This window comes from Lemur catta, chromosome 14, assembly GCF_020740605.2.
Source record: "Lemur catta isolate mLemCat1 chromosome 14, mLemCat1.pri, whole genome shotgun sequence".
Classification (NCBI taxonomy): Eukaryota; Metazoa; Chordata; class Mammalia; order Primates; family Lemuridae; genus Lemur; species Lemur catta.
The window spans coordinates 65,487,454-65,513,302 of NC_059141.1; the positions used below are offsets into that span (position 1 = coordinate 65,487,454).

The following is a 25,849-nucleotide window of genomic DNA, read 5'->3' on the forward strand; positions in this document are numbered from 1 at the left end:
GGGCTTCCAGCCCTGGCGCATCTGGGGAGCGGACCCCTGCCCGGCCACGCCCCGCCCCCGGCCCCCGCCCCGCCGACGTCGCATTAGCATGAGCGACGCAAGCGGCCCGGGCACCACTCGGGGGCTGGGACTCGCCGCGTCACAGCCCCGAGTGGAAGGGAAAAAAGAAGAGGCGGAGGAGGCAAGAGCCGACGCGAGGGGAGGGGAGCGCAGCGGCGGGGCGAGCGGGCGGGCGGGCGGGCAGGCGGCAGCAGCATGCCCCTCGGCCAGCGCGGGCTGCGTCTCAGCGCGGCGGGGGCTGCTCCGGGCGCGCCCCGGGGGCAGTGCGCCCAGTCTCCGGCCCCAGCCCCTCGGAGCGCCCGCCTTCCCGGCCGCCCCTGAGCTCAGCGGAGGCGGGTCCCCAGATCGGCTAAGAGCAGCTGCGGCTCTTTTCCAGACGGATTCCTTGCCTTTCCCGGGGCACGGGGCCATGAGCCCCGCGGCCACCTGAGGCACAGGAGCCGCTGCTCGGCGAGGACCGCGCCCCCAAAGTCCAGTGCCCTCGTCTCTGCACTGCGGGACGCCCGCGCCCAACCCTGGTGGAGGCGTCCTCGGAAGAGCAGCGGGGAGAGGGCATGGAACCCGCGGCACCGGCGGGCCAGGCCCGGGCAGCGGCCACAAAGCTGTCGGAGGCAGTGGGCGCGGCGTTGCAGGAGCCCCGGCGGCAGCGGCGCCTGGTGCTGGTCATCGTGTGCGTGGCACTGTTACTGGACAATATGCTGTACATGGTCATCGTGCCCATCGTGCCCGACTACATCGCCCACATGCGCGGGGGCAGCAATAGCCCCAGCTCGACCCCCGAGGTGTGGGAGCCCACCTTGCCGCTGCCCACTCCAGCTAATGCCAGCGCCTACACGGCCAACAGCTCGGCGCCCCCGACGGCTGCGTGGCCTGCCGGATCCGGCCTGCGGCCCCGATACCCCACGGAGAGCGAAGACGTGAAGATCGGGGTGCTGTTTGCTTCCAAGGCCATCCTGCAGCTGCTGGTGAACCCCCTGAGCGGGCCCTTCATCGACCGCATGAGCTATGATGTGCCGCTGCTCATTGGCCTGGGCGTCATGTTCGCCTCCACTGTCATGTTCGCCTTCGCGGAGGACTACGCCACGCTGTTCGCTGCGCGCAGCCTGCAGGGCCTGGGCTCGGCCTTCGCCGACACGTCCGGCATAGCCATGATTGCCGACAAGTATCCGGAGGAGCCAGAGCGCAGTCGAGCGCTGGGTGTGGCGCTGGCCTTCATCAGCTTCGGAAGCCTGGTGGCGCCGCCCTTTGGGGGCATCCTCTATGAGTTCGCCGGCAAGCGCGTGCCCTTCCTGGTGCTCGCCGCGGTGTCGCTCTGCGACGCGCTGTTGCTGCTGGCGGTGGCCAAGCCCTTCTCAGCCGCTGCACGGGCTCGGGCCAACCTGCCGGTGGGCACGCCCATCCACCGCCTCATGCTAGACCCCTACATTGCCGTGGTAGCCGGTGCGCTCACCACCTGCAACATTCCCCTCGCCTTCCTGGAGCCCACCATCGCCACGTGGATGAAGCACACGATGGCAGCGTCGGAGTGGGAGATGGGCATGGCCTGGCTGCCGGCTTTCGTGCCGCACGTGCTAGGCGTCTACCTCACAGTGCGCCTGGCGGCGCGCTACCCGCACCTGCAGTGGCTGTACGGGGCGCTGGGGCTGGCTGTGATCGGTGCCAGCTCATGCATTGTGCCCGCCTGCCGCTCCTTCGCGCCCTTAGTGGTCTCGCTCTGCGGCCTCTGCTTCGGCATAGCGCTGGTCGACACAGCGCTGCTGCCCACGCTCGCTTTCCTAGTCGACGTGCGCCACGTCTCAGTCTACGGCAGCGTCTACGCCATCGCCGACATCTCCTATTCAGTGGCCTACGCTCTCGGGCCCATAGTGGCGGGCCACATCGTGCACTCGCTCGGCTTTGAGCAGCTCAGCCTGGGCATGGGCTTGGCCAACCTGCTCTATGCGCCCGTTCTACTGCTGCTGCGCAACGTGGGCCTCCTGACGCGCTCCCGCTCAGAGCGCGACGTGCTGCTGGACGAGCCGCCGCAGGGTCTGTACGATGCGATGCGCCTGCGTGAGCGTCCAGTGCCTGACCCGGACCGCGAGCCTTGCAGCCCTCCTGGCCCTTCTGACGAGTGCGAGGAAGACTACCACTACTACCATACCCGCAGCTAGCAGCCTGGCTCCTCCTCCAGGCCGCCCGCCCCACCCCCTTGGGTCAAAGTGGCTGCTGCTCTGCCAGCTCAGACTCAGGCCCGCCTCCTCTAGCGCGTACCCCAGCCCCCCTCCCCCTCGCCAGCATTGACTTCTCCTGCCCGAATCCCACCCCACCGCCCATAGCCCATTCCGTGTCCCTCTCCCTTTTGTCCAGTGGGGTATGGAGCGCCGAGGCAAGCGAAGCGATGCGCTCCTTGTAGAGAGGAAGAGGCGCGCGCCCCCCTCCCTCGGGGCTCCTCTGTGTAGAGCCAAGCGTCTGTCTTTCCTTCCGTTCCTCCCAGTGCCAAACCGACCGCTGCACCGCGGTGCCTCTAGCTGGAATCAATAAACCATGTCTGTCCCAGGAGGCCGAGTCTCTTTACTGTTGGGGGATGGGCAGCCAGGCACAGGGCCGGGACAGAGAGGGTGAGTTGGGTCTTCAAGCCCCAAACCAGGCCTGAGCCTAGCGGGCATGCGGGCAGCCTGTGGGATACTAAGGAAGCAAACCCACGGTCATCCTGGAGCGCACGCTCCCCTCAGCCCGGGACAGCCCCTCCTTCCCAGGCCCAGGGCAGCGCCCGGGGGTGCCGCCCTGGGGAACCTGAGGACGCTCCAGCTGGATACGCCAGGCCCCGCCCTCTGAGGACACGCCCGCTCCGGCCGCTGAGTTCTGCGCCTGGGCTGAGCTTCCCTTACCACCAGCGTCCCGCCCCGTCCAGGCTTCGAGAAAGCGGTAGGAGCCGAGCTGTTCCGGGCAGAGGAAGAAAAACAGATCCCACCTTTCAGGGTCCGATCTCGGGAACGCGCGCGTGTGATGTGTGCTCTATCCTGCGAGAGGCGAGGGAGGTGTCTGCTGTATCGGGTCCTGCGGGTCTGAGTCGCGAAGGGAGGGGGTGCAAGTGCGGGAGCTGGTGCCAACTCGCTCCATCCCCACGCTGCCCTGAGTGCAAGCAGGCGCCCAGGGCTGTCAGAAAAGTTTCCCATCTTGAATCCCGGTCCTGAGAGCCCCAGGCTAGCGTTTGCGCGACACTTCCAGTCCTGAAATCCGCGGTCTGATGACCGCCGCAGAGTCCTCGGGACCCAGCCTGGAGCCGTGGCTGGGTTGGGGTCGCCTGTGTGTTAGATTGCGTCTGCGGGGATCTGCACTGCCTTGAGTGCGTGTCTGTCCTCAGCGTGGGGCTGGGCATGTGTGTGTCCAGGCGGGGTCTGTCTTTGCGGGTTGAGTGTATTCTTGCGTGGAGGTCTACATGGGGGGGGGGGCTTTTGTCTGGGAGGAGAGTCTGCCTCTCGCCGCATGTTCCTAAGCACCCCCAGGTCTGCCGGGAGGGGAGCCCGATAGAGTCTGTATTCCCTCTCCTCTACAGCCCTCACCCCACGCGCCCGCAGGGATGGGGTGGCAATGGAAAGGGAAGCAGGTCTGCAGTGAACAACAAACAGATTTCTTTTTATTATTATTATTATTGTTTTGAAAGATGGTGTAGTAGGGTTTGAGACTGGCCGCCTGGACGGAGGGGAGGGGAGGGCAGTTAGTTCCTCGGGCCCACCCCGCTCCAGGGTTCTGCACTAGCAGCCGGCGGGGATAACCGGGTCGGGGGAGCACGGGGACTGGGGAAGGCTGGTCTGGGGTCACCGGGTGTGGGCGGGGCAATGTCCTGCGGCCCCTCTCGGGCCTGGGTCTACCGCTTGTGCCCGAGCTAGTCCAGGACGCTGTCCAGGCAGGTTCCGGGGGCGGGAGGTGGGTTCGCGGCGGGGCAGGGAGTGCGGGGGGAGGGAGGGACAGAGGACCTTGAAGAATAGAGACGGGGGAGGGGCTGGGAGAGGGAGGAAAGGGAGAGAGGCGAGGGCGGAGGAACAAGAGGGAGGAGAGGAGAGGCGCGGCCAGCTCACTCGCCCCAGTCGGGCGGCCGTGGGGACCTGGCGACGTCGGAGGCTCTACCAAAGACCCGAGCGACAACCCCCCACCGCCACCCCGCGCTGCTGACGCGCCCCTCCCCTCCGCCCCGTCCTTCCGGCTCACACCCCCGCCCCCAGTCCCTCCTGGCGCGTGCGGTGCGGCGGCAGCCGAGGCAGCGGAGCCAGGAGAGCAGGTGAGGCGGGCTGGGTTGGGCTGGCCTGGCCAGCTCGGTGCGGGGAGCGGGGCCCGGGAGCCGAGGGCGGCGGTCGGAGGCTCTGTCCGTGGACCGCACCCGGGCCAAGAGGCCCCGGCAGCCGCGGAGTCCTGGGCTGCAGCGGCCGTCGGGGGACAGCTGGGAGGATGCGAGATTCCGCTGCTTGGGTGCCTGGGCTTGGAGAGGCTTGACCCGCAGGGCTCTGGGACTCCATGCATGTTCTCCCTTCACCTGGACCGCATCTGCTACCTGCGGAGCTCTTCGCTTTTGTGTGCAGTGGGAGGGTCTGCGAGTCTCACTCCACTTCGCTGAAGTAATGGTTGGCACCCACCTCTCTCCAGACCCTAGGGGAGGTGGGGGTAGAGGGGGAGAAGTGGCTGCCCTGGCAAGTCTGAGCCAGGTTGCAGCGTACAGATAGCCTGTGACCCCAAACCAGGCTGGGGTTGGGCCTCCAGGACAGGGCAGACACCCCTCTGGCAGCCTTTGGAAGCCAGGCCAGAAGGAGCATGGATGGGAGGTACAAAACAGACAGAAAGACATACACACAAACACACACACCCTTAAGGCACTGGCCCAAGGGCCAAGGAGGAAGAGGAGCTGGCAGCTGCAGGGACCATCACAGAACCATCAGGGAACTTATCCCTCTCTGGTCCCACCCTGCTCTCCAAGGCTCTGGGTCCCTGAAGCCTTGCTAGTGTCTTCCTGCAGTGGTGGGGCCCCAGGGCAAGAGCAAGAGGAGGCACTGCCCACACCATTTGTAGGGCCCTTACCAACATGCCATTGTCCTCACTGTCCCCTCAGAACACCACCACCCTCACCAGGGATGCGGCCTCTTTTACTTTGCAGTTGAGGGTAGCCTCTATGGTCTTATGGCACGGGGGACCTGGGGACCACCCAGTCGGGAGTGTCCCTGCACTGTGCCAGCAAAGACTTTGCATTCTCTGCCCAGGCTGCAAGGCGGCCCCAGGCTCCTCCGTCCTTGGGCCTGGTTCATCCCTCTTCCTGGGGCCAGCTGTGCCATGTCTCCATACCTGGCCGTGCTTGCCTCTGGGTCAGGCTGGTGTTGGGGGGGAAGTGGGCTAAAACATCAGCTTCAGGCTCTTGAAAGAAAACAGAGGGTGGGCTAGTGGCAATCATGGGTGTGTGCCTGTGCAGGTTTAGGTTTAGGGGAATCTCAAAGGGTAGCAGTTGTGCCCCACAGCCTTATAAAATGGCCTTTGCCCCCTTGGCCTGGCTGGAGTCTACTGCACCTTCAAAATTAATTGCTTCTGCCCAGGCCAAAGCAGGTGGTCCCTAGGGGTCCTGGCTGGCCAGCTTCCCTGCACTACCCCCCTCAGCATTCCCATGGCACCCTACACTGGGGGCCTGCGGACCAGAGACTGCCTACATCACAACCCATCCAGCAGGCCCCAGGGCCCTCCCTGCCCCGACCGCAGGCCAGCCTCCCAATCAGCCCAGAGTGCCTCTTGGAGCACAGGGCCCTGGTGCCTCTCGCTGTCACTCATGCACACATCCATCTCCTCAGGCATGCATTCATTTTCCTCAGCTCACTGACACTCACCCTACTCCAAGCCAGGCCCCAGGCAAGGCCCCAGAGATGAAGCACTGAGCATGGCAGGGAGAAAGGGTCTTGTCCTTGAGAAGCTCACAGTCTAGTGGGAAAGAGAGATTTTAATCAGCAAAGCACATATCTACTGGGTTTCAGGCCGGAACAAAACAAGTGCTCTGCCAGAGAGCCCTCATGGATTTGGAGAGGGCAGGCCTAGCCCTGCACCCTCAGTGCTGTCCTGGGGTGGTCAGTTGCCCTTCAGTGGCAGCAGCCTCATGAGAATAGGTCCCCACTGGAGGCCCACTTCAGGAGCTACCCTCTCCCATTTGGGGGCCCATAGAGGACATGTGGTCAGGGGGTGGAGACTGGGGCCAGGCCTGCAAAGAGGCTGCTATACACTGTCAGACTCTGGCCTCCTCATGGGGTGGGGTGGGGCCAAGCTGAGGGAGGGAAAGTGATCATGGCAGGCCCAGGTGGCTGCTGTGTTGATGCCTGTCCCTTCTTGGTCCTCAGGTATACACCTCTGCTTCCCTGAACCTGGGGTCACCACGATGCCCATCCTGGAAAAAGGCCCTCATAAGATGGCAACAAAGACTCCCAGCAGTGAGGAAGAGTCTGTGAGTGACTTTTGGAGCCCCTTTCATCCCTGCTCTCTCTGCTCACATGCCCTTGCTTCCAGAGCAGTCCTGGGTGGCACTGGCCCTCAGCATTTGCTTGGCCCCGAGCCTTGTACTCTCCTGGCATGAGTCCTGGGCTGCAGCCCTGCCCTGGGCCTGCTGAGGAGCCTGGGAGGACCTGGAGGGGCTGGGAGTGGCCTTAGGGGGTGCCAGGGGAATGTTGGCAGCCACACTTACTGGTCCCAAAGCCAGAGAGAGCACTTGACCAGGCCAGGGGTCCACACCCCAAGTTCCCCTTCTGATAGCTTTGAGCCCAGTAGGCTTGCCTTAGGGGGGCTGAATTCCCCACAAGCCCTGCCACCTCTCTGCTCCAACTGCTATCAAGAGTGCAGCCCTGGAGGCTTAGGCACCATCTTCCCCACTGGCCTGAGACAATGCCTTCGAGTAATAGAGCAACGCTTCTGACTTCAGGTCATTGCATGTATTGGGCCCTCTCCCACAAATGTCATTTTGCCACCCTCTCTGCCCTCTTCCCCCCGCCTTCATTTGAAACCTTGATCACAGCTTTCTGGCTTCTCCCCACGAGGCTGCTCACTACCTTGTCCTGCCCTCCGAAACTGAGACACCTCCACTGTTACCTCTGCCCACGGCATGCTCCCCCACCCCAGCCCATTGGACCATGGCTTCTCTGAGAGCAGGCTCCGTCTCCCCATCATCTCCAAGTCCATCCCAGGGCCTGGCTCACAAGCACTGCCTGGAACGCTGTACTGACGTGAGACACAGGGCCAGAAGTCCAGGAGGGCCTGGGGAAGAGCATGGGAGGCTGAGATGTCTGAGCTGATCCCCTTTTCCCCAGGCTAGGTCCCCAGCACACTGCCAGACCCCAGAAGAAGGGTGGCAGTTTCTAGCAGGGCCTTCAGCCAGACCTGCTGGCCCTCTTGGTCAGACCGCCAGCTGGGCTGGGCTTTCTCTGGGTGCCTGCCCACCCACCCACCTCACAGAACCCCCCACCACCCACACATGCACACATAGGAAGGAAGAACCAGAGTGCCTGGGTGGGGGTCCGGACCTGGCTGGCTGAGAATGGGCAGGGCACCTGGGTGCTGTCCAGACCCGTCCTCCGTCATCCCCCAGGGCAGGAGCAGCCTGCAGTTGGCACTGACGCCTGCCAGAGCAGTGAACTCTAGAGACAGGATCAGACAGGTGGAGGGCCGTCATTCATCCATCAGCGCACACTCACGTGGTCGTCCTCCTCCGCCCAGGGTGCTGCAGCAGCGGCAGAGCAGGGGGTGCTTTCGAGGGGCCCCTTCCCTGCACAGCCACCATGGTGGGGGTGAACCCGTGGCTGCCTCATGGAAACTCACCACCCACAGAGCAGAAGCCCCTGCAGGAAGGTGGCCCACTGCCCGCCGACTTTGTGTAATTTAAGCAGTAACATTAAAAGTCCTGCTTCCCTGTTGTCACTGGCTTGGTGGGGAAGAAGAGAAGGAGGGGTTGAAAACGAGGGCGTGGGGAAGGGAGAGAACAACCAGGGAAGGAAGCTAAGTGGATCATGAAGACTGAACTCAGCACCCAGCTCTGCCACCAGATTGCAGTGTGACCTTGGACTGGTCTTTCCACTCTGGGACTCAGTTTCCTTATCAATAAATGGGACAGGCCAGGCGCGGTGGCTCACGCCTGTAATCCTAGCACTCTGGGAGGCCAAGGCGGGTGGATTGCTCGAGGTCAGGAGTTCGAGACCAGCCTGAGCAAGAGTGAGACCCCCGTCTCTACCAAAAATAGAAAGAAATGATTTGGACAGCTAAAAATATGTATAGAAAAAATTAGCCGGGCATGGTGGCGCATGCCTGTAGTCCCAGCTACTCGGGAGGCTGAGGCAGTAGGATCGCTTAAGCCCAGGAGTTTGAGGTTGCTGTGAGCTAGGCTGATGCCACGGCACTCTAGCCCGGGTGACAAAGCGAGACTCTGTCTCAATAAATAAATAAATAAATAAATAAATAAATAAATAAATGGGACAAAAATACCTGCCATGGCTAAGTCACAAAATTGAAGACCCACATGAAACCTCTAAGTGGGTGAACACGGTGGGTGAACTGGGAGGCACAGTGCTCACGTAGGGTGGTGGTGGGGGTTCTGCCCAGACTCTAGCCACACTTTGGGGCCCCCAAAGATTACGAGTTTCCTCTTAGGAATTCCTCTGGAGGGATAAGGACAGCAACATCATAACATTTTTTATGTGTCTGTTTGGGGCCAGTTGTTTCTCCCATTCAGTTCTCTCTGTGTCCCTCTCGGGTAGGAATTGTTACTTATGTCCTATGGATGAGGAGCTGAGGTCTGGAGAGATTTGGAGAAGAGGGACTTCCACTGTACCCCCAACTCCTGCCCCCAACACCCACGTGTATCAAAACTCCCTGCCTGGGTTTTATAACTAGGATGGACTTACGAGGAGCTCAGGACGTGAGTCATCTTCCAGGGAAACTTCTTGCAGAATTCTGGTCATTAGGGCAGTGCTGAGTGTCTTCCACCCAAAACCATCTTTTACCCTTCCAGATCTCTCCCTAAGAGTACCAACCTTCAGGTCCAGAGATTAATCAGACTCTGGAGCCCCAGTCTTATACCAAGAGTGACCAGCAGACAACAATATCAATAACAGGACTATTTTATCTTAGACCCGTCGTTTATGGTTTATAAACACTTTCACATCCATTATCCCTTTGATCCTATGAGAGGTGGGGGTTATTACCCCCATTTTACAGGGGAATATACTGAGACACAGTGAGAGGGTGACTTGCCGAAGGTCACAGAGCTGGTCAGCAGCAGGATTGAGGTATGAACCCAGGTCTGTCTGGTGCCAACATCATGATCTTTTCCTCTGCACTTTGTGTCTTCCTGGGGGCAGAGCATGGAGTGAGCAGGGAGAGCAAACAGGAGCTTCCTAAATTCATGATTCTGCTGAGTCGAGCCCTAGAAACAGGTCTCAGGACAGAGAGCAGGGACGGACCAGAGTGAGACAGATACCAAGGCCGCGCCGGGAGACAGACATTGCCTGTGAACCTTCTCTTCCAGGCACTGCCCAAGCTGCCAGTGCCCCCACTGCAGCAGACCCTGGCTACCTACCTGCGGTGCATGCGACACCTGGTACCCGAGGAGCAATTCCAGAAGAGTCAGGCCATCGTGCGGCGGTTTGGGGCCCCTGGCAGCCTTGGCGAGACCCTGCAGCAAAAACTCTTGGAGCGGCAGGAGAAGACAGCCAACTGGGTAAGAGGTGATGGGGGAGACAGGACCCACGGGGAGGGGAGGAGGCAGACCCGGAGACAGGGATTTGAGTGAGGGGCAGGTCGGGGACAAATATGGGCAGACAGGACAAAAGGGGACAGGGATGGGGGAGAGATGGGAACAGACAGGAGGCATGGATTGGGGTACAGCCAGGGCCAGGTGAGGGACAGACAGGAGGAGGGATGGGGGACAGATGGGCATAGGGACGAGGTCAGGAAGCAAAAGGGGTGAAGGGCAGGAAGGAGACACGCATAAGGACGAACAGGAGACTGGGATGGGGGCAACAGGCTGCCAGGATGTGAAACCAGGATGGAAGAAAGGAGATAGTGCAGGGCAAAGGTGAAGGACGGGCGTGGTGGCCTGGGGAGACCTGGGCCCGAGCAGAAAACTGGAGCCCAGTGTACATCTGTGGAATGAATGAATGAAGTGAGTGCTCCAGCGATGTGTCCTGATTTTCCCTTGAGGCTGCCAGGAGGAGTCTGGTGTCCTCCACAGGCAAGGTGCCCTTGGAGGCACTTTGGCGGGGGTAGGGGGTGTCACTGTGTGCCTCCACTTGCCTCGGTGCAGGTGTCTGAGTACTGGCTGAACGACATGTATCTCAGTAACCGCCTGGCCCTGCCTGTCAACTCCAGCCCAGCTGTGGTCTTTGCTCGGCAGCACTTCCAAGACACCAACGACCAGCTAAGGTGAGGCCACGGTGCTCCTGGTCTCCCAGCTTGGGGACCTGCCCAAGGGAGGGGGCCTGGCCCCAGTGACAGGAAGGAAAGGCCAACGCTAGCGCCTTGGCTGAGCGAGACAGTGACCTCCAGGCCATCGGGTCAGGAAGGAGGCTAGGCGCGGCTGCACCCAAGTAACAAATACACGGTCTGCCTCAGAATATGTTTATTTGTGGTGAGGTGGCACTAACAGAGGTCATGGGCCTCAGATGTCCCCACACCAGTTGCCACCTGGCCGAGGCCCTGGGAGGAGGCGTGTGTCAGTACTTGTTGCTGAGAGGCACAGCACAGGGCTGTCTGAGAGGGTCTCTGCTGCCCTCCAGAGCCCCAGCTCCAAACAGAGGCCCCAGAGGGGTGGCGACGATTCCTCCCTGCCAGCCGCCAGAGCCTGCACCATCTGCTGCAATTTCAGAGCTCACTGAGCCGCTGGAAGGGCCGCTGGGCCCGCTGATGACGAGGGAGGGTGGGGGAAGGAAGAGTCTCCCTGCGGGGGCCCTCAGAGCCTCTGCTCTCAAGACCCGAATGGGGCAAAGGGTAGGGACAGTGCAGAGGGAGGGGTGGGCCAAAGTGGCCTGAGGCGAAGAGGCAGTGCCCACCTCCCCTCTAGGCAGGGCGCAGCCATGCTGGGAAGGCCCCGCCCCACCCCGGCTCCCCAAGACCAGCCTGGCTTGCCTGGAGGCCAGTCAGCCCCTCCCGCTGCAGCCGGGGCCTCCCCTGGGCAGAAGGAAGGTGTGATGGATGACTTCTGAGAACGGTCCTCAAAATTGCATCTGAGGGGCTATTTTCCTCCCAATGCAATTAAGCCAGGCCTCATCAGCCATGGATGGTTAAGATGACACGGTCCCGTGGCGCGGTTCTCTAGCATCTTTCCCCCCCAGTTCTTGCTTTCCTTTTCATTGGCACTAAAGGGACCAAATTACTGGTTTTTCCCAGGATACTGAATTTTCCAAAACTTCAGGGGTCCTAGCCCTGTCCTGCTCTAGGACTGGTCTTTCCCGGGAAGAACTCCACCCCTCCCCATCCAGCCCCTCCGGCCTGCTCTGTGGCCCTCCTGGTCTCCCTCTCCCTCTCCTCTCCTCCTCCTTCCTGAGGTCACCCCAGTTTCCTCTCCTCTCCCCCAGAGCTGCTCCACCAAAGGAGCATTTTGAATCCAAGGCCCGTGATCGGCTGACAGCACTGGGGGGCATGGGAACCACATCTGATTAGTGCCCCACCAGGGCCTAGCATATGGTGGGTGATCAGAGAGTTTGGGAGGGGAGAGCCTGGGCTCTGGGAGGAGAGGCTCAGGCCTCACCTGTCTCCGCAGGTTTGCAGCCAGCCTCATCTCGGGTGTGCTCAGCTACAAGGCCCTGCTGGACAGGTAGGATGGCCCCGCCTGGGAAGGGTAGTGCCCTGCTCAGGCACAGTTGGCCTGTGCCTCTCTCTCCCTCCCACACTGGACAGGGAGCTCCTCTGGGCAGGGACCTTGTCTTTTCCAGCTCCTGTCACAGAGCAGGTGTCTCCCCACCCACTCCCCCAGCATCAGGCACTGGGGACCCAATTGTTAACTACTCCTTTTCTTGGAGTAAGCATTGTCCTTCCTTGAGCTTTTCAAAATGCCCCTCCCTCCACACTGCAGATGTACACACATGGTCTGCATTAGTTTGAAACTGGAGAACACATTGCAAGATGGGGAGGAAGAGTTCTTAGAGTAAGTGATGTGAGTTCCCCTTTGCCACTTGGGGGAATGGTGTCCCCACACCGAGCCTCTGTTTCTTCAATGCCACCAAGGTCAGTGAACACGAGGGTATTCTGACAGCTAACGGGACTAGCTTTGATTTCAGAGGAAAGCCCCTCTCCCAGCCAAGCCCCAGCGTGCTGGGGGTAGCAGGGGGAGGGAGAGGGCCTGGAGGACCCAGGTCTCCAAGGCAGAGACTATGAGGATATCAGATGCTGGGAGAGAAGGGCCAAAGCAGTGTCCCTCATACAGACGAGGAAGCTGAAGCTCAGAGAGGTTAAGTAACTTGCCTGTGGTCACACAGCTGGGAGGTGGCAGAGCAAGGAGGGCATAGGAGGTAAACTTCACTGTCTGTTCAACTTGATCCAACTCAGTGTTTAGCCAACCTTGGGTCAGAGGCTCAGACCCAAACCCCCGCCGCCGGGATAGGGCTGTTCTCTCTGGAGAGGAGTGGGCAGGGCTCCCAGATCCAAAGGGCAAACCAGCTCAGGGCTTGGGCCCTGGGGTCAGCATACCTGAATTCAGGCACTCACACTACTTCGCGTGTTGACCTTGGGCGATGGCGCCTAGCTGTCATTCCCCATCTGTCAAAGGGAAATAGTAATAGTAGCCATCTCATGGAGCCTCTGCGCCTGTCCTATGAGACGATGCCTGCAAGCTCTGGGTCCTGGCTAGACACACAGAAGACCCTCCAGTGCCTCTCTGCGCCAGACACTCCTGGACACACTCTGCTTGCTCCTCTCTAAGTGCCACAGTCACTGTCCCATTCTCGTGTTGGGTCTCCAGACCTTGGGGCTGCTGTCTGCTCGTGGTGTGTCTTTGTCTGCCTCCTCCAGAACTCACCCCTCCAGCTCATTGCACAGTCTCTGTTTTCAAAGGGCCTCCCCCCTTACAATAGCTCTGCAGCGGCCCTGTCCGCTGGGCTTGGGGACGTGTGCCCATCCATCGCTGACAGTCTTGATGCCAGACTCTCACGTGTGTGTGCACACTCAGACACACATGCCTGGGCACATCCACAGGAAGGTTCCCGCATCCAGTGATTGTAAATGACTTAAGGCTGGAACATTTGAACCTTAAAATTCACTCATTCACTCACTTAGTCACTTTGCAAAGTACTGATGCTAAGAAGATGAAGAGAAATAAGGCCTCATCCAGGCCCTGAAGAGGTTCTCAGACTATTGGGCAAGACAGACACATAAACAGACACAAAAAAACAGCTTTGTCCCTTCCCCTGAGCCCCACACTCGGATCATCCAGCCCCTAGACATCCCCACTGGGGTGGCTCCTGTCACTGCAGACGAGCCCAGTAGAGGTTTGCCACTCACTCCCGCCCGCACCGTGCCCCCTGCCGGTGTTGCCCTCCAGTAAGTGCACCAGCGCACCCCAGCCGGGAGTCCGGGAACTTAGAAGCCGCCTGTGGTTCCTTTTCTACATCACACCCTCATCTAACCCACAGCGCTCCGGTGTGACCACCTCCCTCCAGAACACATCCCCAGCCCCTCCCTTCTTCCTCCCCAACAGCCCCATCACTTTCCATCTCAGCTGCAGCCTCCTTCCCTGTACTTCCTGTGACCCCCTTGGTCCATTCTCCACATATAATCATTTAAAAAACAAAACATTAACCAAATCATGCTCCTGCATGCTACAGCCTTCCAAGGGTTTCCACTGCACCAAGAATAAAATGACAGCCCCTTGCCACCCCACTGCAGCCTGGCAGGACCTGCCCTGCCACCTCTCTGGCCTTCCCTTCACTGGGCTTCAATCCCACTGGCTCCCTTTCTGCCTTTAGTGATTCTCAAACTATCTCTAGGAAGGACTGATTTTTTAAAAACACAACAAAAAATGAATTACTAGAAAAATGGTACAAAAGCAGAAAATACAAGACCATGTGTTTTATTATTAGATTCAACAGTCATAAAATTATTTTGCATTGCTACAAACGTTTCTGGATTCAGGCACTCACCCTGTCATGGGTCAGTCATGACAGTTCAGTCTGATGCCCACACTTTGGCTGCGCCATGAGACACTCCACCCTGCTGTCTTCCATGGCAGTCTGTCACCCTTAGGGCCCAGCTCAATCTACCAGGTCTCAGTGATACTGCCACTGGTCACCTCCTCCCACCCCTACCAGTCACTCTGTCTCACCACCTGAAAGTCTCCTGTTTCATGAGTTTTGCTGCTTCTGGTCTACTTCCCATCTACACATCCTCATACCTGCACCCCATTAAAGCAGGAAGTACATGTCTTGTATTTTATCCCCAGATCCCAGAATGGTGCCTGCCACAGAGGAGAGGCCCAGCACATATTTTTTGGCTGAAAGGGTGGAAGGATGGATAGAAGAATGAATGCATGGTGGATGGATGGTGGATGGATGGATGGATGGATGGTGGATGGATGGATGGATGGTGGATGGATGGCTGGATGGGTGGATGGTAGATGGATGGGTGGATGATGGATGGATGGATGGATGGTGGATGGATGGGTGGATGGATGGATGGTGGATGGATGAATGGATGCATGGTGGATGGATGGATGGAAGGATGTGGATAGATGAATGAGTGGATGCATGGTGAATGGATGGATGGATGGTGGATGGATGGGTGGATGCATGGTGGATGGATGGATGGTGGATGGATGGATGAGTGGATGCATGGTGGATGGATGGATGGTGGATGGATGGATGGTGGATGGACAGATGGATGGATGGATGGAAGGAAGGGAGAGAGAAAGGAAGGATAGACATAAGGCATGCTGAGATTATAGGGGAAAGAGAACTTCCTGCCTTAACCTCACAGGAGGCTTCTAAAAGAGATGATAAGGAGTAGACCCTTAAATGAGGGGCAAGGGTTTTCTCAACAGAACAATTGAATTCAGGGATGGGGGAAAAGATTTGCCAAGTGAAGATCAGCATAAGCAAAGGTGCAGAGGGCTACATGGCAAGGGTTACACATGCAGTGCCTGAGACAGGGGTGAGGGTGGATTAGTGGAGGTTTGAGAAAACCCTAAGAGTCTCTCTTTCCTGTGCCCTGGAAATGGGCACTCCACTACTTTTAAAAGTGGACAATTGAGCTCTGTGACTGACATGCTGATGCAGTTCTGAGTTTTGTGCCCCATTTTGCCTGATCAGGTTATAATAGAATGAATTTCTATTCCCTGTCTCCCCCTACCCCTCCTTGATGGCTGCTTCCCTCCCCACTACCCCTCCAGCCACTCCATCCCCATGGACTGTGCCACAGGCCAACTGTCAGGGCAGCCCCTTTGTATGAAGCAGTACTACGGGCTGTTCTCCTCTTACCGGCTCCCCGGCCACACCCAGGACATGCTGGTGGCCCAGAAGAGTAGCATCATGCCTGAGCCCGAGCATGTCATCGTGGCCTGCTGCAACCAGGTAAGTAGCCCCTTGTCTTGAGCTTGGGGAGGGGCGTGGGGCATGCAGTGGCCATGTGCATGCATCCATTCCTGCTTCTCCAGGGGTGCTCAGCCCACTTCCCTGAGTCACATGGTAAGCCCAAAACTGGGGTCTCCTACTCCCAGTCAGTCCGTTTCTCTCTACCAGTTGGCTTTTAAGAATGAGGAGAATCATCAGTTGGAGAATAAACTCACTGGGCTCTCATTTCAGCCCTGATGGACTGAGAGTTGTGAACAAGACCCAGCATGGCCTCGAGCCCTCCACCTGCACATCTGTTTGTTTCCATGCAGTCCCCCAGGCTGTGGCCTTTCTGGAGACTACACACTGACAGATGGACAGAGTTGAGGACTGACTGACAGGACCTCCCATGTGCCAGACCATGGGCTCAGCACTCACACACACGTTCATCCTATTTAATTCTTACAGTGACCCTGCAGACAGGATCTTAGGATCTCTGTGCAACAGATGAGGCTATGAGATTTGGACAAGTCAAATGGTTTGTGCAAGAGTGAGATGGACTCCTAGTTCCGGCCAATGCCCAAACGCCACACTCTATACCCTGCAGCTCAGGTCTTCAGGCTGGATTCCACATAGCCAACAAGGACACCCTGGGGCCTGGGGGATGGGCTGAGCCTGAGGGCTCCTGAACCCTTCCCAGTGCCCACCACACTATATATTTTATACAGTGAGGCGTCACATCAATATTTCATCTGACAAAAAAGGGTTTTATTTTGTATGGGGTTTTTGTTTTTTGCTAAAACCCAATTTTGCAACCGTCCCAGGGACCTCCGGTGCTTGCTCTACAGTGTGTTCTTCTTGGGCTCATCTCACATTTTCAGTGAGCTGAGAGCTCAGTGGAAGTCTGCCATCTGAGGGTGGCTGTGACCCCCGTTCCCATGTTTGAAGGCCAACTAGGAAGCATTGTGGCCCACCTGGCACCCTGGCTGGCCAGCCACAGACCAGAAACCTTTCTCCATCTTCATTCACAAGCCAAAGCCAGCATTTCTCAGCCCCAGCAGGCCGCAGTCTACACCCCTCTCAGAAATGCTCTCGCGGCTCCTGCTCTGGATCAGGGTAGGGAGCCAGGAATTCATGTCAGTCAGCTGAAAAGGGCATCTCCACCTGGGCCTAGGAACAGACCTTTCACAAAGTCCAAGGCTTTGGCCCTCAACGCTGCAAAATGACAGCCCCACAGGGCTCACATACAGAGCACATGTAGGTACACATGTGTAGGTGCATATATTTATGCATAGAGCATGTTGGATTTCCATTTTAATCTTCCTCTGCATATGATTTGCTAGCTTGCTTTTTACCTCCATTCACCATGTGTTTGAGATGTATCCCCACAGCTGTACCTAGACCTAGTCTTCTCTTTCCAATGGCTGCATAGACATGCGCTGGACAAGGACACTACATTTCACTCAGCCACCCCCTCCTGGAGAACCATTTTGCTATTGCCAACAAGGCCGGGGTGCACATTGCCCACGTCTTCCAGTGCACACGGATATGTTCCTCTAAGCCTTAGGCTAACACATGCATTTATAAGTGCAATTGCTTAGTTGTAGGTGTGCACATTTTTAATTTTGGTAGACACTGTGCTCCAACAGTGGTTGTACCAACTTATACTCGGTTCCCTACAACATAATGGTTTTATACCTAACTAGGAACCACAGAACAACTTTTCTTTTGGCAAAGTTTAATCTTGCCTTTTCTGATTGGGGGCAGCTTGGAATCGAGCACAGTCGGCAGCACTGGCTTGGTCCCCAGGTTGAGACTACTCGGAACCACCAAGTGCCCTGGGAGCCTGGGGCCTGAGCACCCACCCCGAGTTCCCCTGGAAAGGCTGAGTGGAGGCCGGGCGCCTTGGGCCGCCCCACGAGTGACGTGTCTGACCTGTCTCCCCTACAGTTCTTTGTCTTGGACGTTGTCGTTAATTTCCGCCGTCTCAGTGAGGGGGATCTGTTCACTCAGTTGAGAAAGATAGTCAGAATGGCTGCCAACGAGGACCAGCGCTCGCCTCCGATCGGCCTGCTGACGTCCGACGGGAGGAGCGAGTGGGCCGAGGCCAGGACAGTCCTCGTGAAAGGTCAGCGGCAGTGCCTGGCACGTCTCCACGCCCATCTCATCCTCATTCCCATCGGCTTCCCCTCCTCCGGGGTGGGCGCCAGGGCCTCATCCGCATCAGCTTGGCCGCGAGCTTGGGCCGCCCTCCGGCTCAGGACCCGCCGCAGGTCCTGCGGTCAGCAGAGGCGCCTTGACGCGGAAGCCGCTTTTGTGCCCTTGTGTTTCCTCTGACAATATTCTGGCTTCTGGGGGAGACTGGCTAGCGCTGGAACTGTGGGATGTCTGGGAGCGTTGGGGCGGGGAGGCTGTCGCCGGAGGAAGGCCTGCTGCGAGGGGGAGCTGGGCAGGTGCTCACTCAGAGGTCTGAGTGGCTGGAGTGCGGTCAGGTGCGGTCAGGTGCAGGTCTGGGAGGAAACCTGCCTCTGGGAAGGTGGTCGGCCGCCTCCTTCACCTGGTTTTTCCATCCCGGAACTTTTCCTCTTCAAGCTGGCCCTTCTCCTTCTGGCTGGCTGCTTTCTTTGTGAAAGTCTCCAAGCATTCCCATCAGAAAGCCAGTAATATTCTTGAAAATTTTTAATCATCCTTCTGGAAACTGTTTTTCAAACCCAAAGCCAGCCCTCGTTCCAGGGGCCGGATGGAGTGTCCTCCTATGAGTCTCCATCTGCCCCTCAGACTTCCACTGGGTCAGACAATCCGTTCAGACTCCCTGAGTGTCTGTAACTGAGGGCCAGGCCCAGGCGGGTGAGAGACAGAGGGTCGAGGCCCCTGCCCCTGAGCAGCCCGAGCAGGGGGGAGCACTCCCAGCACATGGGAATGCGATGTTTATCCACACAGGGCCATGGAGACAGCAGGTGTCAGATAAGTGCTCCAGGACTTCAGAGAGGGAGGCGGTCCTTCCAATTGGGATTTCGAAAGGCTTTGATGGAAGAGGTGGGAATGGAGCAAAGCCCTGTGCAGGAGTGACAGGGTTTGGAGGGAGGGAGGGAGGGAAGGTGGCACCCAAGCAGGTGGACCGACCCCAGGCACAGCCAGCTGCTTAGCAGGTACATGCCCGTCCTATCCACAGGACCACCAGGACAGCAGCCAGCTGCCAAGGATGGCTGTGCTGGACATAGTGGGACCTGGCTATCTGACAACAGGCACTTGCATTCTCTAGGCCTTCTCTCTAGAAGGTTCTTCCCCCAGAGCCGACTGGTTCTGGTTCCCTGTGTCATGCAGAGCTCAGCTCGGGTGTCCCTGCTACAGCCCTCCTTGAGCACAGTGGGGGGCCCAGTTACATTGGTTAAATAAGAGAATGAGGGTGAGGAATGACACCAGGCCCCAGACTTACCTCCCACCTACCAGTTCTGTCACCTGATGGTTGGCCACCCACTGAATGCTTGGTCCTGAAGAGGAGGATTCCGGGCCCAGGGGGGAGCGAGAGCGACTGTCCTCATGGACCTACCTGCTACTTGGCCAATTAATAACTTATATTTCGAAAGTGAGTTAATTCCCTCAGGAAACCACGTTGTAATCAAATCCCACTCCTCTCCCCTCCAGGGACAGAGACAGGCACCAGAATAACCGCCTCTGCTTCCAGCATGTTTCCACTTCATTACCAGGCCAGGCCCAGGACAGCCCCTGCAGGACTGCGGGATTGCTTTGAGGTCTGAGTGCTTGAGCTGCGCTGATCAGAATTAATTTGTTAATGGCACTTGATCTGGCTTTCTGAATGGAAGTGCTGTTTCTGAGGGAAGTGTGACAGAAGGGAGGGACACGCACCTCCCCTCGGGCAACCCAATTAATCAGGTTAGCACCGTGTAGTCTGCACAGCCGGAGACGGACCCTTCTCAGAGCCCTCCTCTCTGGAGCAGCCCCCACCCACGGAAAGGAAACAGGGACGTCACTTAGGAAATGATTTCAGTTTCCAAGTAAAAGATTATGGCAGGCTGGGCCAGGGTTGAGAGTGATGATGGGAAATCCAGTGGGGTCTAGCTATATTTCAAAGCAAAAGCATCAGGAAGGAAAAGAGAAGTGAGAGAGATTCCTGTGTGTGTGGTTTGAGCCACCGAGTGGATGGCGATACCATTTACTAAGATGGGAAATGGGGCAGGGGAGGGTACGGAATGGCGAGGTCCTTTCTGTGCACGCTGGATCTGAGATGCCTTGAGTCATCTGAGTGGAGATGTCGAGTTTGATCTATGTGTTTGGAGCTCCAGGGAGAGGTTGGTACAGAGTTATAAATTTGTGAGCCATGAGCACATGAACGATGTCTAAAGTCATGGACCTGGATGAGATCATCCAGGAACAGAAGAACGGGGGACCCAGAAGTCAGTTAGAAAAAGGCACCGAGGGGTTGAGAAAGAGCAGCCCGTGAAGCAAGGGAGACCAGGAGATGAGTCACCAAGGCTCACCTGTGCCCTTCCACGTGGAATGCTCCTGGGAGCCCGAGGAAGAGCAGGGCAGAGAGGAGACACGGGCGTGGCAGCCCCCGAAGTGAGCTGGCCGGGGGTCAGACTGGAGTAGCGGGAAGAAGGAATGGTCGAGCGCTGGTGGAAATTGACCAGCAGCGGAAATTGTGGACAAACAAGGCGGCCAATGAGCAGTGTAAGTGCAGTTGGCTCTTTTCAGATATTTTGGCACTAAAGGGAGCAGGAAACGAGGAGCTGCTGGGAGAGGAGGGGCCAAGGGGAGAGGTCTTAGAGATGCAAGTGCATGGAAGGGGCCTGGTGAAAGGAATTGATGGGGGGAGAGGAGATAAACTGAGGGAGGAATTCTTGCAAAGGCAGAGGAGCTGGAACCCAGAGAGTAAGAGATCTTTGGTTGGTGCAGGGAAAATCAGAAAGCTTGGGAGTGAGGCCCGTGGGACTGTGGCTCTGGTGGCAGGAGCGAGAGGAGCCTCCCAGTTGGTAGCTCCTGTGCTCAGACCAGCAGAGTGGCGGCGTGAGCTGAGGCGGGGGCAGGAGTGGGGCTCTGAAGGTAAAAGGCAGGGTATGAAATCGCCCCCTGAAAGTGGCAAAGAGAACTTACTCAGGAAACTTGTAAGATTCGTGGACTGTGTTGAGCTCATACAGGAGGGTTTGTGGTCAGACTTTAGGAGAAGCCAATTAGCACTGTTATGCGGAGTCCCCCGTCCCTCCCACACACTGTTCAGTCCTCAGGTGCAGCCAGAGTTGGTGGATGTGACTGAGGGAAGCGGCCCACTGGGGCAGAGGCGAAGGGAGCACTTACAGCACAGGTGAGCCGCGAGGGGTGCTGGCCTGTCCTTAGGCAGGGGCCATGCAGGGCTCCGGAGGCAGAGCGGGGAAGGGTGAGGACTGAGTGCACTCAGGGCACACACGGAGCGGTGGGGGAGGGGAGGGCAGGTGGCCCCCCTGGGGATGTGGTCTGTTTTCTTCAATGCTCCCAAATCCTTAACTTCTGGGAAGCTACTCTCCCGGCGAAGGCACGGCTGCCTGGCTGTGGTGTTGGGGCTGAGGTTCTTTCTGGCCCACAGCAGTATCCCGATTAACACCATGGAATGGCTCCCAGCCCTCTCGGCTGAAGCCCCGAGGTCCCCTTCCCAGGACCTGCGTACAGAGAGTCCCGTGGGCACTGGGCCTGGGCAGGCCGAGCCCCTCTCATTCTGGTGGAGTCTGGACTGAGGAGCCTGAGCTCAAAGTGTGTCCTCAAAGTGGGTTCTCATCTGGTCAACTGAGGCCCCTTGGGGCAGGGGCTTGTCCGCCCTGACCCTTCATTTCATCAACCCCCTCTCCTTGGAGACACTGCCCCTGGTTTGCCACCCTGCCCCCAACCAGAGCAACTCCCTACTGTGAGCTCCCAGGCTTTCCAGCCCGACCCTCTGCTGTGACACTGAGGGGACAGAGCTTGAGGAGGTCCAGGGACCACCAGGGTGGCACAGCTTGCACGAGGAGGGGCCGAGCTGCCTGCTGCACCCTGACAGCCCCCACATGGGGCTTTTCACACAGGGCTTGCTCAGACACGTGCAGGAGTGTGTGAATTGCCATCATTAAATGCAGTCTGGTCACCCACAGGCCTCTGCCAGTGTCCTCCTGGGGCCAAGGTACCAGGGTGTGCAGGGTAAAACCAGAGGAGCACTTCCGACGGAGTCCTGAGGGACTGTGGCGGCCGCCCCGCCCTGCCGGCCGAGACCCGGGAGGGCTTCCTGTCCAGAGTAGAACTTGCGGCTGAAGCCAGGTGGGCTGAGGTCAGCGTGACTCAGCCCTGGCTGCCGACTGGGTTGTCGGCTGACGACATCAGCATCGTCCAGAGCATTCCTTAAAAAAACAAAACAAAACAGATTCCTGGGCCCAGGTGATTTTCCAGTGGCACAGGAGTGGGGCCGAGCAATCTGTTTTCAAAGCGCCCTGGTGTTTTCACATGCAGCCCAGGATGAGACCCACGTACTCAGATCTTAGTGGCTGCCGTGCAGCCTGGTCCTCCTTTTGTGCTTGGCCCGGTCCCACGTGGTTGCTGTTCCTTGTTGTCATACGTCTTCATTGTGCCTGCGAGGTGGGGATCTCATCCTTCTGAACGGAGGAGGCCGCGTCTCCTACCGACTGAGCAGCTCCCCACCCCTAGAGGTAGTCCGTGGGGAGGCGGGGTCCTACACCGCCTGTGTCCCCAGCCTGAGATCGGCAGCGCCCCACAGGCAGGGGTGGGATTCTGAAGATGAGCCTGGGGCCTTAGAAGGGGCCTGCACATCCTCTCAGGGCCTCCCCACCCAGCCTGGAAGCTGTGCCCTCCTGAACCCAGGAGGAGCCAACACGGTTACCCTGGTCTGGGAATTTAATTAGACATTTGGCCCCGAGTCTGGAAGACTACAGTGCTTGTCAATTTGCAGAAAAAGGATGGCCAGCTTGGAGAGCCCCCAGCCCACTGGCTTTCCTGGGTGCTGCCGTGGAGATCCTGCCACCAGACCTCAGAGGCAGATGCTCTCCATTTACACAGTCCCGTAAATATTTATCCCTAGCAGCCAATTAGAGCTGAGCCACTGCTTTCAAGGAGGGAACTGACAGAAGGCAGCTGCAGCTGCGGAGGGCTCGGTCATGGTTTACAAGAACCACTCAGGATGCGGGCATTTTGCTTTTTAAATATTGTCATCCAGAGCTAGGCAAGTCTGCTGATTTTAAAACCAATTACACATTACCACTAACAGCCTCTCTGATTTAATTGGCCCAGAAATACCTCCTGAGAAATGTGATTTCCTTGCTTTGGGGAGGGGCTGGGGCCGGTGCTGCCCTGCCACAGTAGAAGCATGAAGGTCTTTATGGGTGAGAGCGTCAGACAGGGAGACAAGTGGTCCAGGGCAAGAGGCCTGGGCTTGGCCTGGCCTTCCTAGTCTGTGGCGTGGAGATAGCAGCCCGCCCTGTGGATGGGACTGGGGGAAGGGGGTGGGCTGTAAACAGACGGCCTAGTGCCTGGCACTCAGAGGATGTGCGCTGAATGGTAGCTCTTATTAGATTTGGGGAAATGCCCGGGGGACTCTTTGCCCTAGGCCCACAGCCTCTCTGGAGAAATCTGGTGAATTTGAAAATGAACACCTGTTGAATGGCATTGTCCCTGTGGTCAGAGGCAGGGGCCTGGGTGGCCCTTGCTCCTTGCATGACCCTTAACCCTTAGTGACTCTGCAGTGCATTTTGCCTCCCCTGAGCTCCCCACATACAGCACACGCCAGACTCCTCTCTTCTTTAATTTCTCCCCGGTCACCGTCTCTCTGCCCTCATTCTCCATTTTATGTGCAGTACAATAATATTTGGGGTACAAGGCAGCTGGGGGGCATTTTTTGTATCTCCTGCCTTTCCCTACCTGCCACTCCTCCCCCCAATTTTGGAAGCATGATAGTTCTTTTATCCTCTGCCTTTGTGGGAAGAGTGGTTAGAACCCAGAGAAAAGAACACTTGTTGGTTCTTGATTCTTTAAATTAAATTTATTTTGGGCAAACTGTAGATTAACATGCAGTTCTAAAAAATCATACAGAGTGATCTCACATGTATCTGTTTTCCCTCAGTGTAACATCTTGCAAAACTATAGTACAATATCACAACCAGGATGTTGACACTGATGTAGTCAAGATGTGTTATAGAACATTCCGTCACTGTAGGGACCCCTGCTGTTGCCTTTTTATAGCCACACCCGCTTTCCTCCCTCCTCAACTCCTGGCAACCACAAATCTGTTCTCCATTTCTATAATTTTGCTATTTCAAAAGTGTTATATAAATGAAATCATATAGTATGTACGATTTTGGGGATTGGCTTTTTTCACTGAGCATAATTCTCTGGAAATTCATCCAAGTTGTTGCGTGTGTCAAGTTCATTCCTTTTTATTGCTGAGTGGTATCCTATGGTGTTAGATGTCACAGTTTCTCTAACCAATTACCTAACAAAGGACATCTGAGTTTTTCCAGTTTTGAGCTAGTATAAGCTGCTATGAACATTTGTGTACAGGTTTTTGTATAAACATAAGTTTTCATTTCTGGAAAAATGCCCAGAAATGAAATTGCTAGGTTACATGATACTTGCATGTTTGGTTTTTTTAAGAAACTGCTAAAATGTTTTCCAGAGTGATTATACCATTTTATATTCACATCAGTAATATATGAAGGATCCAATTTCTATGCGTCCTTTGGTGTTGTCACTTCTTAATTTTAGCCAGAGTCTCGTTCTGTCGCCCTGGCTAGAGTGCAGTGATGTGATCATAGCTCACAGCAACCTCAATCTCCTGGGCTCAAATGATCCTCCTTCCTCAGCCTCCCGAGCAGCTGGGACTACAGGCACAGGCACCAGCCACCACACCTGGTTAAGTTTTTCTATTGTTTTTTTAGTAGAGACGGGGTCTTGCTCTTGCTCATGCTGGTCTCAAACTCCTGAGCGCAAGCGATCCTCCCGCCTTAGCCTCCCACAGTGCTAGGATTACAGGGGTGAGCCACCACGTGCAGCCTACTTTAGCCATTTTGATAGGTGTATAGCTGTATCTCATTGTGGTTTTGATTTATATTTCTCTAATGACTAACAATGTTGAATATCTTTTCATGTGCTTATTTGCCATCTATATATACTCTTTGCTGAAGTATCATTTCATGTCTTTTGCCCATTTTCTAATTGGGTTGTTTGGGGTTTTTTATTTACTGTGAATTCTGAGAGTTGTTAATATAATATATTCTAGATATTATTTCTATTAATATGTTGAACATGTGGTTTGCAAATATTTTCTCCTAGTCTGTAGCTTATCTTTCCATTTTAACAGAGTGTTCCACTGAATAAAAGTTTTTAATTTTGTTGAAGTCCAATTTATCAATTTTTCCTTTTGTTGATCATGCTTTTGGTGTCAAGTCTACAAATTCTTTGTGTAGCCCTAGATGCCAAAACTTTCTCCTATGTTTTTTCTAAAAGTTTCCTAGTATCACATTGTACATTTAGGTGGAAGTCCATTTTGAGTTAAGTTTTGTATATTGTATAAAGTGTGAGATTTATGTCAAGGTTTTTCTTGTTTTCTTTCTTTCTTTCTTTCTTTTTTTTTTTTTTTTTGCTCATGGATGTCCAATTGCTCCAGCAGCATTTGTTGAATTGACTATTCTTCCTCCCTTGAATTGCCTTTGCACCTTTGTCAAAATTAGTTGGGCATATTTGTAGGTCTATTTTTTTAAGTTCTCTATTCTGTTCTATTGATGTATGTGTTTACTCCTCTGCCTATACCACACATTTTTGATTACATAAGCTATTTACTAAGTCTTGAAATTGAATACACTTTTTCCTACAACTTTATGATTTTTGAAAATTGTTTCAGCTATTCTACTTCCTTTGCCTTTTCACATAGATTTTAAACTATTAATGACTATATCTACAAAAGTCCTGCTGGGATTTTGATGGATACTGCGTTAAACCTGTATATTAGTTGGAAGAGAACCAACATCTTCGTTATGTTGGGTCTTCCAGAGCATGAGCATGGTATATCTCTCCATTTACTTAGATCTTTCATTTCTTTTGTTAGTGATTTATGGTTTCAGCATGTAAGTCCTATATATTTTTGGTGAGATTTATACTGAAATATTTCATTTGTCTTGAATAATTGTAAATGGTATTATATTTTTAATTTTGGTGTCCACATGTTTGTCACTGGCATGCAAAAATATAATTGATTTTTGTATGTTAATCTTGTATCTTGCAACCTTGCTGAATTC

At 56.1% G+C, this 25,849-nt stretch overlaps 2 protein-coding genes across 2 annotated transcripts in view; both read left to right on the forward strand.

The window, feature by feature from the left end:
- The first annotated feature begins 180 nt into the window (after positions 1–180).
- On the forward strand, positions 181–2,601 carry SLC18A3 (solute carrier family 18 member A3). Its single transcript, XM_045567971.1, has one exon. The coding sequence runs from the start codon at positions 615–617 to the stop codon at positions 2,211–2,213; it is 1,599 nt and encodes a 532-aa protein (XP_045423927.1). The 5' UTR covers positions 181–614; the 3' UTR covers positions 2,214–2,601.
- A 1,478-nt stretch (positions 2,602–4,079) lies between these two features.
- Positions 4,080–25,849, forward strand: part of CHAT (choline O-acetyltransferase) — a 49,105-nt gene continuing 27,335 nt past the window's right edge. The window contains exons 1-7 of the mRNA XM_045567972.1: positions 4,080–4,321; positions 6,405–6,508; positions 9,575–9,766; positions 10,352–10,470; positions 11,807–11,860; positions 15,425–15,605; positions 17,535–17,712. Of these exons, the coding sequence (XP_045423928.1) occupies positions 6,443–6,508; positions 9,575–9,766; positions 10,352–10,470; positions 11,807–11,860; positions 15,425–15,605; positions 17,535–17,712 (790 nt within the window). The 5' untranslated portion in view covers positions 4,080–4,321; positions 6,405–6,442. The remainder of the gene's footprint in view (positions 4,322–6,404; positions 6,509–9,574; positions 9,767–10,351; positions 10,471–11,806; positions 11,861–15,424; positions 15,606–17,534; positions 17,713–25,849) is intronic.